The sequence below is a fragment of the Oncorhynchus keta genome, chromosome 33, assembly GCF_023373465.1.
Source record: "Oncorhynchus keta strain PuntledgeMale-10-30-2019 chromosome 33, Oket_V2, whole genome shotgun sequence".
Classification (NCBI taxonomy): domain Eukaryota; kingdom Metazoa; phylum Chordata; class Actinopteri; order Salmoniformes; family Salmonidae; genus Oncorhynchus; species Oncorhynchus keta.
In genome coordinates this window covers 13,713,032-13,727,257 of record NC_068453.1, presented here as the reverse complement: position 1 = coordinate 13,727,257, position 14,226 = coordinate 13,713,032, and the positions used below count along the sequence as shown (strand labels likewise).

At 43.2% G+C, this 14,226-nt stretch overlaps 1 protein-coding gene across 1 annotated transcript in view; it reads right to left on the bottom strand.

Annotated features, from left to right (window-relative positions):
• Window positions 1-8,547: 8,547 nt before the first annotated feature.
• Window positions 8,548-14,226, bottom strand: part of LOC118381379 (transcription factor SOX-5-like) — a 138,132-nt gene continuing 132,453 nt past the window's right edge. The window contains 2 exon segments of the mRNA XM_052492010.1: window positions 8,548-12,424; window positions 12,659-12,875. Coding sequence (XP_052347970.1) covers window positions 12,133-12,424; window positions 12,659-12,875 — 509 coding nt within the window. The 3' untranslated portion in view covers window positions 8,548-12,132.

Sequence of the window (14,226 nt, the reverse complement as noted above, 5' to 3'; positions counted from 1 at the left end):
TTGGCTACAGTGCAGAAGGGACGTACTCTAGCAGATGTATTCAGTCCGTAACAGCCATTTATAGGCCTATCTGTGTGTTGTGGTCAGTCTTCTCCAGCTTCCCTCTGCCCTCGTAAAGGCTCTAACCACAGGAAGACCACTGGGCCAGTCTGCGGTCCAACCATCAAACCACAAGTCTACCCAAACACACTCTGGGGCACACACAAACATCTGTGTAACCAGAACTTCCCGGTCGCTGAAACGCCGAACACATGCCGCTTAACAATTACACAATCCTATCCTACTATACCCCATTATCTTCATAGGAGTTAAAGTTGTAAATCCCTACATCAAATACAGGAACGCTCAGCATAATCCTGGGAACATCAGTTTAAATCCAGAATATCCCACATACTCTAGCTATTACACCCGGACCCTGGCCTCTCATCCCCCCACTAGATCCATGGAAGAGATGTACTAATGTGTGGTCTATGAATTCATGTTGACACAGGCCGTTAGCCCCTAACACACCTAGACCAGGAAATCCCTCTAACCTCTCTATCTATAACCAGTCTGTCACTAACATGCGTTTTAACCAACAATCCCCTTTCAGTCACTGAGTACTATGGAGAGAGGTCACACATGCAGATAAAGACCGAGCAAGCTGGACTAGAATGGTCTGGATTCTTACTGGAACAATCAGTGGTGAAAATCCTATAATTTAAGGAATTGACCAACTTTACAGACATATTGCAGAAGTGGATTTATGTAGAGTTGAAGTCAGAAGTTTACATGCACTTAGGTTGGAGGTTGGAGGTTGGAGTCATTAAAACTCGTTTTTTGACCACATTTTTTGACCACTGCATGACACAAGTAATTTTTCCAACAATTGTTTACAGACATATTATTTCACTTACAATTCACTGTATCATTATTCCAGTGGGTCAGAAGTTTACATGCGTTAAGTTGACTGTGCCTTTAAACAGCTTGGAAAATTCCAAAAAATGATGTCATGGCTTTAGAAGCTTCTGAAAGGCTAATTGACATCATTTGAGTCAGTTGAAGGTCTACCTGTGGATGTATTTCAAGGCCTACCTTCAAACTCAGTGCCTCTTTGCTTGACATCATGGGAAAATGAAAAGAAATCAGACAAGACCTCAGAAAAAAATTGTAGACCTCATCCTTGGGAGCAATTTCCAAACGCCTGAAAGTACCACGTTCATCTGTACAAACAATAATACGCACGTATAAACACCATGGGACCACGCAGCCGTCATACTGCTCAGGAAGGAGACGTGTTCTATCTCCTAGAGATGAATGTACTTTGGTGCGAAAAATGCAAATCAATCCCAGAACAACAGCAAAGGACTTTGTCAAGATGCTGGAGGAAACAGGTACAAAAGTATCTATATCCACAGTATATCGTCCTATATAGTCCTATATCGGCATAACCGCTCAGCAAGGAAGAAACCACTGCTCCAAAACCGCCATAAAAAAGCCAGACTACGGTTTGCAACTGCACATGGGTACAAAGATTGTACTTTTTGGAGAAATGTTCTCTGGTCTGATGAAACAAACATAGAACTGTTTGGCCATAATGACCACCATTATGTTTGGAGGAAAAAGGGGGAGGCTTGCAAGTCGAAGAACACCATCCCAACCGTGAAGCACGGGAGTGGCAGCATTATGTTGTGGGGGTGCTTTGCTGCAGGAGGGACTGGTGCACTTCACAAAATAGATGGCATCATGAGGTAGGGAAATTATGTAGATGTATTGAAGCAATATCTCAAGATCAGTCAGGAAGTTAAAGCTTGGTCTCAAATGGGTCTTCAAAATGGACAATGAACCCAAGCATTCTTCCAAAGTTGTGGCAAAATAGCTTAATGACAACAAGTCAAGGTATTGGAGTGGCCATCACAAAGCCCTGACCTCAATCCTATAGAAAAGTTGTGAGCAGAACTGAGAAGTGTGTGCGAGCAAAGAGGCCTACAAACCTGACTCAGTTACACCAGCTCTGTCAGGATGAATGAGCCAAAATTCACCCAACTTGTTGTGGGAAGCTTGTGGAAAGCTAACCGAGTTAAACAATTGAAAGGCAATGCTGCCAAATGTAAAAAAAAAAATCTTTTAAATTTGACCTTTATTTAACCAGGCAAGTCAGTTAAGAACACATTCTTATTTTCAATGACGGCCTGGGAACAGTGGGTTAACTGCCTGTTCAGGGGCAGAACGACAGATTTGTACCTTGTCAGCTCAGGGGTTTGAACTCACAACCTTCCGGTTACTAATCCAACACTCTAGCCACTAGGCTACGCTGCCAGCTACTAATTGAGTGTATTTAAACTTCTGACCCACTGGGAATGCGATGAAAGAAATAAAAGCTGAAATAAGTAATTCTCTCCATTATTATACTGACATTTCACATTCTTAAAATACAGTGTTGATCCTAACTGACCTAAGACAGGGAATCTTTACTAGGATAAACTGAGTTTAAATGTATTTGGCTGAAAGTACCAAGGTGTATGTAAACTTCCGACTTCAACTGTATTTCTGACAGTATGTCTGGATCGTGAGAATGGAGGCAAATGAAGGACACTAAAAGGAGAAGATGACAAATATCTGAGAGCGCTTTGCCTTTCCTTCAACTTCTGAGGTCCTTTATAACTAGATAAGGATGAATCAAATCAAGTTAATTTAAACAGCAGTTCAAAGGCAACCGCCAGGAGTCAGACGAACGGCCAACGGTCACACTCTTTGTGGCGTGCGGCACAAGCACGCCAACACAAAAATGGCTCACGTCTTTAAGCAAAAAAAAGAGGGTGGAGGGTGACCTGGGGAACAAATGAAAGATGAACACTAGACTAGAGCATTCCCCCCTGAGAGATACAAACAACCGTCTTTCTGTCTGGCTCCGTGTCTCCCCAGCAGGGCATCAGTTTCCTGTCCTGAAGGGGTCAGCGGTGGGCTGCTGGAGCAACTGGCAGTCATTGCAGCTCTAGGGGGGGATGTTTTGCTGGACATCCTGTGGCCAGTCTGGCATGAAGAGAATATTAAAGAGGCTCTAAATACACACAGCCCTGCCAGGCCTCTCACACATTACACTGCAGACACTGTCACCTAGAGAGCCAGACAAACTCGGCAAGCTCACACACTGTATTCACTACCTCCTAGATCATTGCTATTCATTCTAATTTCCCTCACCCCCTTCACCCACTCACCGTCCCCTTCACCCCTCTCCCCCTCACAATAGGCAATGTACTTTGATCTGAAACCTTACCTCACATTCCCTTATGTCCTCCACTCCCCTCACCCCCTCACCTCCTCACCCCTTCAGACCACTACTGCCCTCCCCCTCTGTCCCAGTCCCATGGGTGATGTCGTGTCCTCTCCGAGGGGTTCTGTTTATTTGTGTTGGAGTCTGTTTTACAGCTTGTGACTGACCCCACCTATCTTCTCACAAGTCATCTTAACAGCAGGGCTGCTTAACAGCTCCTCTCCCAATTAACATAGCATTAACATAATATTAGCATGTGTGCATTCTGGTGTTGATGAAGAGAAAATAACCGTTTAAAAAAAAACGGTTTTATGATATGAAACAGCGAGAATCGCCTACGGACATTTAATGTCTCTTTCTAAAAATGGATTATTCGGCGGTGCACAAAATCAGCCCTGCTGGTGTTGACTGAAAGTTTCTTGTAGAGTTGTACGGCTCTACAAAATAATGCAATACTGTTCAGCAGGGGTATCAGAATGAAATGCCTGTTACAGGTAATGGATCAGATACATAGGATCTTCTCAGAGGTAGACGGGGAAGAAGGGATAAGGAGCTGAGTTGGGGCAAATTGAGACAGACAGAGAGCGAGGGAGTGAGAGAGAGAGAGAGAGAGAGAGGTGGGGGGGGGGAGGGGGCGTGTGAATGAAAGGAAAGGGAGAGAGACAGTGAGTGGGGAAAACTAAAGTAGGCCAGCTGTTGATGATGAAGTCGTTGAATGTTTAATGTGAGTAGTGAACGTGTGAGAGGTGGGTAAGAGGAAAGATGTGTCAGCAGTACTGATTGGAGATCAGCCCGCGGGGCATCACTGCTGTACTGGGTACCATGCCTGTCCCTCAGCACACACACGCCACTCAGACCTGCTGTCATGCTAGGACATCACATCTCAGACAGACCTGGCCTGTTGACAACACAGCTTTGTGATTCGTCTGATTTGTGTTTGTGATGCTGTGCAGAGTCAATGGTTTTCAACACAGAATTAACATGTGACAGTCAGAAATTCCCAATTTCTTGACCTGCAGTACTGGCGTCTGGCATGAAATGAGCATGTACAGAGGTACAGTAGGCCCATGCACTCTCTTTTGGACTGTCTTTTTCCACATAGTAATGTAGCCAAACATTCTCTCAGTTTGGCCTGTATTCAGTAGTCTGTGAGCCTGTTTGGCCTGGGCAACTGTGCTGCACTCAGCTACTGCTCTCTCTTCACTAATCCCTCCTCCTCATGAATACATTAACGCAGCGCGTCTTAAACTCAGCTTAGCTGTCGGCTCGGCACCACATCACATCCTATTACCTACTTTAAATCATTCATCTGACATCGTTTTCACTCAATTTCAGAAACACCCACGGACGGTTCAAATATGCACATTTCACCGAGCTGTCGCCGCAGCGACCCTCTCTAAACGAACAGTTGTCGTTGCATACACAATCACACACACACAATCGGGCTCACACACACACACACACACACACACACACACACACACACACACACACACACACACACACACACACACACACACACACACACACACACACACACATACACATGCTATGCTACCACTCAAGCACCAAGACACACAGTTCTCCACATCTGAACATAGCTTTTTCATAGTAATTTTGGACGAGAAACTCTAGTTGTAAAAGCAATAAGATCAGAGAGAATAACTGATATCGTGTAATTTTAAAGAACCGACAATATTCAGTAAAACAAAGAAGTGCTTACTGTATGTAAATATTATGAGCTTACTGGAATAATTATTATCCTTTTGTCTATACAGATAATTTGGTTCAAATAGCCAGTGGATAGCTTTCAAATTAAAATAAAACTCCCTTTATTTGCTACAGAACAGCTTAAAGGTGTACTTTACTGTGTTGCTGACAATAAAGGAAAAAACCCTCTCCTCTCCTCAACTATTCACATATAAACCCTTTCTCAGGCTCCCCCCCAGGCTAGAAATCTAAAATTTAGATTGCCCCCAATGAACAACCACTCCTTTACTTAGAAATTCTCAATTTGCCCCAACACAGCACCGTATTGCATTGAATGGGTTTGTAAAGCTTCAGTAATTAACAAAGCCACATAAAATCAACTCTGTGGAGTGCATTGAACTGTTTCTATGTCTGCCTGTTCGGGGAATTGTACAGAGCGACATGTACGTGGGACAGCTTTTAAGCATTTCATGGAGAGTGACAGTCCTTTTTTAACCCTTTAAAGAGAACGCTTCAACGTACCTTAAACCCCACATGAATCTTAACCACACAAATCATATAAAACACTTTTTAAATGACAAATAGACCTGGTCCTTCCACATCTGTCAGACAAAGGGCAGGATTCAATCTGTATTGTGGAAAATCCACGTCAAAATGTAGAGACAATTTCCGATTGAGTCGACATATGCAGCGTTTAAATTTCCTACGCAGATATTCTGCGATACTTCAGCAATACGGATTGAATTTATCCGATCATTGTTCTGTTTAAATTGAGTTAAGAAGTCCCAAGATGTCTTAACCCTGTCGCTCTCTCTCTCCCTCTCTCGTTCTCTCACCCACCCTCTCTCTCTCTACCCCTCTCCATCCCTCTCTCTCATCTCTCTTGTTGTTGATAATTAGGTTATCAGGTGTTTAACTGGCTGTAATTAGATTCTACACCTCACAGCTGGCCCTCTGATAGGTGGGGAATAAGATGCCTGGCGCATAATTAACATGTCATTATGAAACTGATTGAATCGCTGGGAAACACACGACATGGATTCCATGGCGATAGGGTTTCTTTCTGGGCTTTTATTGGGCAATGGATCATGGGGAAAAAAATGTTATATATTTTATCTCAATCGTCTAAAAAGGTTTCACTAACGTGAAAGACGAAAATAAATAGCTGGTCAGCTTCCACCATACTGGTAGACTTCCTTCATACTGGTAGACTTCCTTCATACTGGTTGGCTTCCACCATACTGGTTCGGCTTCCTTCATACTGGTTCGGCTTCCACCATACTGGTAGGCTTCCTTCATACTGTTTCGGTTTCCTTCATACTGGTTCGGCTTCCTTCATACTGGTTTGGCTTCCTTCATACTGGTTTGGCTTCCACCATACTGGTCGGCTTCCACCATACTGGTAGGCTTCCACCATACTGGTAGGCTTCCAACATACTGGTCGGCTTCCACCATACTGGTCGGCTTCCACCATACTGGTAGGCTTCCACCATACTGGTCGGCTTCCACCATACTGGTAGGCTTCCACCATACTGGTAGGCTTCCAACATACTGGTCAGCTTCCACCATACTGGTCGGCTTCCACCATACTGGTCGGCTTCCACCATACTGGTAGGCTTCCACCATACTGGTCGGTTTCCACCATACTGGTAGGCTTCCACCATACTGGTAGGCTTCCACCATACTGGTAGGCTTCCACCATACTGGTCGGTTTCCACCATACTGGTAGGCTTCCACCATACTGGTCGGTTTCCACCATACTGGTAGGCTTCCACCATACTGGTAGGCTTCCAACATACTGGTCAGCTTCCACCATACTGGTCGGCTTCCACCATACTGGTCGGCTTCCACCATACTGGTAGGCTTCCACCATACTGGTCGGCTTCCACCATACTGGTAGGCTTCCACCATACTGGTAGGCTTCCAACATACTGGTCAGCTTCCACCATACTGGTCGGCTTCCACCATACTGGTAGGCTTCCACCATACTGGTCGGTTTCCACCATACTGGTAGGCTTCCACCATACTGGTAGGCTTCCAACACACATTGGTGAAAAAAGTACCCAATTGTCATACTTCAGTAAAAGTAAAGATACCTTAATAGAAAATTACTCAAGTAAAAGTTACCTCGTAAATGTTTACTTGAGTAAAAATCTAAAAGTATTTGGTTTAATATGTGCTTAAGTATCAAAGTAAATGTAATTGCTAAAATATGCTTAAGTTTTAAAAGTAAAAGTATAAACCATTTCACGTCTTATATTAAGCCAGACAGACAGCACCATTTTTCTTATATTAAGTCGGGCAGCACCATTTTAATTAGTATTTTTATTTAAGGACAACCAGGGGCACACTCCAACATTCAGACACCATTTACATATGAAGTATGTGTGTTGAGTGAGTCCACCAGATCAGAGGCAGTAGGGATGACCAGGGATGTTCTGTTGATAAGTGCGTGAACTTAGCTATGTTCTTGTCCTGCTAAGCATTCAAAATGTAACGAGTACATTTGGATGTCAAGGAAAATGTATGGAGTAAAAAGTACAATATTTTCTTAAGGAATTTAGTAAAGTAAAAGTAAAAGTAGTCAAACATATAAATATTAAAGTAATGTACTTTACACCACTGCCACCATACGGCCTTCACCTTTACTATCTTTCAGAGAAGAGACAAAGGGCTGAGACTTCTTTATCGTTTGAATTCAGATGCAAATAGGTACAGTATTCTGGATATAGTGCAGCTGCAAATAGGTACAGTACTCTGGATATAGTGCAGCTGCAAATAGGTACAGTATTCTGGATATAGTGCAGCTGCAAATAGGTACAGTACTCTGGATATAGTGCAGCTGCAAATAGGTACAGTACTCTGGATATAGTGCAGCTGCAAATAGGTACAGTACTCTGGATATAGTGCAGCTGCAAATAGGTACAGTATTCTGGATATAGTGCAGCTGCAAATAGGTACAGTACTCTGGATATAGTGCAGCTGCAAATAGGTACAGTATTCTGGATATAGTGCAGCTGCAAATAGGTACAGTACTCTGGATATAGTGCAGCTGCAAATAGGTACAGTACTCTGGATATAGTGCAGCTGCAAATAGGTACAGTATTCTGGATATAGTGCAGCTGCAAATAGGTACAGTATTCTGGATATAGTGCAGCTGCAAATAGGTACAGTACTCTGGATATAGTGCAGCTGCAAATAGGTACAGTATTCTGGATATAGTGCAGCTGCAAATAGGTACAGTATTCTGGATATAGTGCAGCTGCAAATAGGTACAGTATTCTGGATATAGTGCAGCTGCAAATAGGTACAGTATTCTGGATATAGTACAGCTGCAAATAGATACAGTATTCTGGATATAGTGCAGATGTTTAGTTTAGAAGTACAGCACACACATCCAGTAACCTGCAAGTGCAGTGTATAAAGAGTGAACCGATGAAAGAATGTCGAAAGCCCCCGTTTAAAGCGTTACATTTAGCATTGAATAGTGTCCGCTGATCTACCGTAGCCTTCGTTGATACTATATGTATACCAGTGTGTGTGTGTGTAGGTGCATTGTAAAGAACTCACAAGGACCATTGGAGCATTACAGAACACATCGCTGTTTTTATTAAAGCCTCGACTGGCAATAATAGTGGAAAAAGTGAACTCAGAACAGACGGTGCATGGCAAGCCCACAGCCTCTCTTTTTTTGTTCTTTCCTTTGTTTATTTGTCATTTTTCTTCTTTTTTTTGTAAGAGTACATCAACTCCTGCTTTTATTGTAGCATGAATAACATCAATAAAAGAGAAAAAGAAATATACAACTTATATTACACTGTGTTATGAACAAAATATAAATCTATAACTCTATGTTATATGTACATAATTATCTTTCTCCATTTGTCAAGTTGAGATGGTCAGATATGTGTTTTTCTTTTTTTTTTGACTAACTCTGACTTTGTTTTGAGCTCCACTCGTGACATTTGATTGTCTTCATTATTATCATCATCATCTTCATCGCGATCATGGTCACCTGTGTCGGCCAACATCACCAGGGCCTAACATCCTGTCACCCTGCTCATGAAAAACGTTGGACTCTATTCATTAGTATAACTAGAGCTCAATGTTTGTCCTGGTCAGGTCACATGGTCAGGTCACAAAACTCCTGGCCCTAAGTACAGTATAATACCTCAGTATGTGGCAGACCTAGCAAGCTGGGATGATTGTAACTTGTAACCCCCTCCTTTTCCCCACACTGTCTAGCCTACTTGTCTAACCTACAGCTTCCAGCCAGAATACAGGACACCCTTTCTCCAGCGTTAGGTCTCACCGTGGCCTGATTGTGAGGTTGTCTGTATGGCCACGTATGATTGACTGTGAGGCTCACTATCTGGCAATAGGCATGGTTGTGATTGATTGTGTCAGAGTAAACATCTGCAGCAAGCATGACTGGGCTGGGTCACTATCTGGCAGCACACCTGTAGAGTGAGTGGACATGGCTAATGGCTAGGTCATAGTGTGGAGCTAAAACAAAGTAAAGTCCCCAGAGTTCTGGAGTCACATAGATATGACAGGTCATTACTTACTGAATGTCAGGTTATGCTGTAGAACATTGTGGAATAGGCAAAGTAAACACTGATTTTCCTATGGGTCGCAAATGTGTGTGTGTGTGTGTGTGTGTGTGTGTGTGTGTGTGTGTGTGTTCTGATCATGTCCTAATTTGATTTTTTTTAAATGACATTTGCACAACTGTGTCTGCTAATAATTTGTGTGTGTCTGCTGTGTCTGTGTGTCTCTGTGTCCGCCAGCCTCAACGATGTTCCACGGCATCTCAGTGTAAATAGCAACCCTAGTAAACGGGAGTCTCGCTCCTTTGTTCAGAGGAAACAGAATAGAATAATGTAACCGTTTTCTTTTATCTTCATAAAAAGAAAGAAAGTCCAAGAAACTTCACATTATACATGAACCATTACGAAGAAACCAAAAAATCACCTTCTTTTCTCTGACCACACAGAGTGTCTGAGTGCTTTTAGAAGTGGGTTTGGACATAAAAGGGTTACGTTGTCAAGCTGAGGGACGCGGATGGGGAGAGAGTTAGTGAATAGAAAGTCCAGTCTCCTTCACGAAGAGCGACAGCCGTCCATTGGCTGTCGTCCGTGTCGCTCCTCCTCCTCACCCAGCGTCCATATAGGATTAGTACTAAACAAACAGAACAGATAAAAACAGGAACTAAAAAATGCAAAATTACAAATAAAGTATCAAATAAAAGGACAACATTAGATGTAAATACTCTAAACCAGCTAAATATAATAATGCTTCATTGACCGAAGAAGTTTCATATTGGTCATAATAAACCCAATAAGAGGCCAAAATAAATTATACTGTACATAACTTACTCAAATTGAAAGAAACGCTGACCATCATTATAATTATTGTTAATAATATTATTACACTAGAGGCAGTTTGAATAAAAATAATAAAATACAGTATTGAAATACAAAGGAAACATTGACGTGCTGATATGACCATCAGCTCCTCCCAATAAGAACAGCAGAATGACGTGTTTTGGGGACGCGGACGGGGACAGAGTCAGACACAGGGGGACATAGAGGGGGACTCTCAGAGAGAGGGACGGAACGGGGACAGACAGCAGAGACTCTTGTGCTTTTGTCAAACTAAACTACCAGTAGGAGCCCACAGGAACCCACCAAACTTCTAGAACAAAATACACACAAACTTTGTGTGATATATCAATTGGGAGTATTATGAGAGGGTTTGGGTTGTGGGTAAGAGCTGTTCGCTTGTGGTGCTGGCTGGATCAGTTGGCAGCGGAGTAGAGTTGTTGCGGGGTTTCGATTGGGGAACTGGGGCTTGGGTATGTGTGTGTGTGTGAGTGTATGAGAGAGCCATAGGGCTTTCTCTGTCTCTGTATACCAGGATACTGAAGTTCTGGGGGCTCACAAGGGAAACTCCAGTGTTTCTGTTTGTCTTGGAAAGGGACAGAGTTCTGGGATCTAATGCCTAGTGATGACTAAACCAGCTCACACAGACTAAACACACACACACACACGCACAGCGAGCTTGCTGACACACACTCTCACACACATACAAGGGGGTGTTTCATATCTAAAAGAAACCTTTCTTTGTACCTTCCAAAGTCCTCATGATCAGAATAAAAGAAAGCCAAAGAAAGGGTAAAAGAACGAGTGTAAAAGGAGAGAAGAGGGATGGTGGGAGATTGTCTCATCACACTGTACTGTCCAAGCTGGCCCATGATGAGAGACTAAGGTCCCCCCCACAGTCCCCTGAAGTGAGCCGGTCCTCACTGTCCAACACTGTGGCCCTGACTGGACTGTCCCATTTTTACTCTCATAAGGGGAGTCACACACACACACAGAGGGAGGATATCTGCTGACAGTACACTGATTTGAAGAAAGAAGAAGAATTCTAAATAAAAGTTTTGCTTTGACTTCTGTCAGGTGCTTTACAATGAAAAGGGAAACATTTCTATTTTGTATCTATTATTAAAACTGTAGCACAAAAACAACAAATCACATTCACAAGCCACTTGTTGGCACCGTGTACCTGAGTGAGAACATCATAGAACCAAGAAAAAAAAAAGCTGTTTTAAAAGTGTCTCTTTTATAAACAAACAGGTCGGCCATTTTAAAGTGTCTCTTTAATCAACTGACAGGCCTGCTGTTTTAAAAAAATGTCTCTTTGAAATCAAACTGGTCTAAAAGGTTGTTTTTTCTGTGTTTTCTCCTCATATAGTAGCTTACTCATGACATAATGTATATCTCATCTTGCCTCTGGCGTACACAGCAGTAATACTCTAGTATACCTTGTAGTACTTTGTTAGTACCCTGTAGTACTGTGTAGTACTCAGCAGAAGTCACGGCAATCAGTTTATCTCCTCCTAGACTCCAGTCTGTGTAACAGTCAGTGTGAGTGACAGGTCCTGTGCTTGATTTGATTGGTCGGTTGCTGGTATCGGGATTCCAATGGGAGGGGCTTGGCTCTGAGGTTCCAGAGTTCTTGTTGGTTAAGGGGTAAAGGAGGGCGAGGTTTGTGACATTGGATGTGATTGGATATAAGGGACGGATAGTCAATCAGGATTGGTGGATGGACAGGGTTGTTTCCAGCAAGAAGCTGGGTAATTGATTCTGATTGGCTCTGCGTCCCGATTATTGGTGGTTGTCGTTATCGCTTCCATAATCTCCCTCCTCATCCTCATAATCAAAGTCGTCGTACGCATCACCATTGCTGTCGTCCAATCGCAGCTCCTCCTGTTTGACTCGGGTCTCGTCTCCCTTGAGGCTGGGGTGGTAGGGGGTCTGGAGGGGTGGGGCGGCGTGCTCGGGGCTGCTGGACAGTGAGGAGTGCTCCGAGGGCATCTGGGGGGAGGGCAAGCCTGCCAAGGAAAGGGCACCTGGGTACACCACGCCCGCCGAGGACAAGGGCAGCTGGGCCTGTTGTCTGGAGAAAACCACAACACAACAGTTAATACAGTATAATAACACAATATAATGTAGAAATCTGGATGAATAAAACAAAAATCCATCAGATGCATTCATACAGCTCTTTTTACAGTCAACACAACGTGCTTTATAGTAAACTCAGACCACAAAGACAAGTTACACAACGGTGAGGAAATACTTTATCCCACAGTCAGAAGTGTGTGTGTGTGGTTTTGGTTGGTTACTCACTCACCCCACAGTGAAGTACTGTCTCATCTCCTGCCGGCGGTTCCTCATAATGGCCTTGTACTCTCCAATCCTCAGCTTCTTCCCGTCCACCAGACAGGTCCGTTTGGGCCGGGGTTTGTACTTGTAGTCCGGGTACTTCTCCAGGTGCTGCTTGCTCAGCCTGGCCTGCTCCTCGTAGTACGGCTGCTTCTCAAGGTTAGTCATGGACTTCCAACGAGAACCTGGAGAGAGAGGGAGAGAGAGGGAGAGAGATGGAGAGAGAGAGAGAGAGAGAGAGAGAGAGAGAGAGAGAGAGAGAGAGAGAGAGAGAGAGAGAGAGAGAGAGAGAGAGAGAGAGAGAGAGGGAGGGTGGGGGAGAGAGAGAGAGAGAGAGAGAGAGAGAGAGAGAGAGAGAGAGAGAGAGAGAGAGAGAGAGAGAGAGAGAGAGAGAGAGAGAGAATCACTAAAACAATACAGAAATACACTACGGAAAAAGAAGGAACAGCATGTCAGAAATCAGCTCAATGCAATTGAAGAATCCATAGACTCTAACCACTTCTGGGAAAATTGGAAAACACTAAACAAACAACAACACGAAGAATTATCTATCCAAAATGGAGATGAATGGGTAAACCACTTCTCCAATAACAATAACAAAGAATAAAGAGCAAAAACATATACATGATCAAATACAGATCTTAGAATCAACTATTAAAGACTACCAGAACCCACTGGATTCTCCAATTACATTGAATGAGTTACAGGACAAAATAAAAACCCTCCAACCCAAAAAGGCCTGTGGTGTTGATGGTATCCTCAATGAAATGATCAAATATACAGACAACAAATTCCAATTGGCTATACTAAAACTCTTTAACATCATACTTAGCTCTGGCATCTTCCCCAATACTTGGAACCAAGGACTGATCACCCCAATCCACAAAAGTGGAGACAAATTTGACCCCAATAACTACCGTGGAATATGTGTCAACAGTAACCTTGGGAAAATCCTCTGCATTATTATTAACAGCAGACTTGTACATTTCCTCAATGAAAACAATTAACTGAGCAAATGTCAAATTGGCTTTTTACCAAATTACCGTACAACAGACCATGTATTCACCCTACACACCCTAATTGACAACCAAACAAACCAAAACAAAGGCAAAGTCTTCTCATGCTTTGTTGATTTCAAAAAAGCATTCGACTCAATCTGGCATGAGGGTCTGCTATACAAACTGATGGAAAGTGGTGTTGGGGTAAAACATACGACATTATAAAATCCATGTACACAAACAACAAGTGTGCGGTTAAAATTGGCAAAAAACACACACATTTCTTCACACAGGGTCGTGGGGTTAGACAGGGATGCAGCTTAAGCCCCACCCTCTTCAATATATATGTCAACGAATTGGCGCGGGCACTAGAAAAGTCTCAAGCACCCGGCCTACCCCTGCTAGAATCCGAAGTCAAATGTCTGCTGTTTGCTGATGATCTGGTGCTTCTGTCACCAACCAAGGAGGGCCTACAGCAGCACCTAGATCTTATCCACAGATTCTGTCAGACCTGGGCCCTGACAGTAAATCTCAGTAA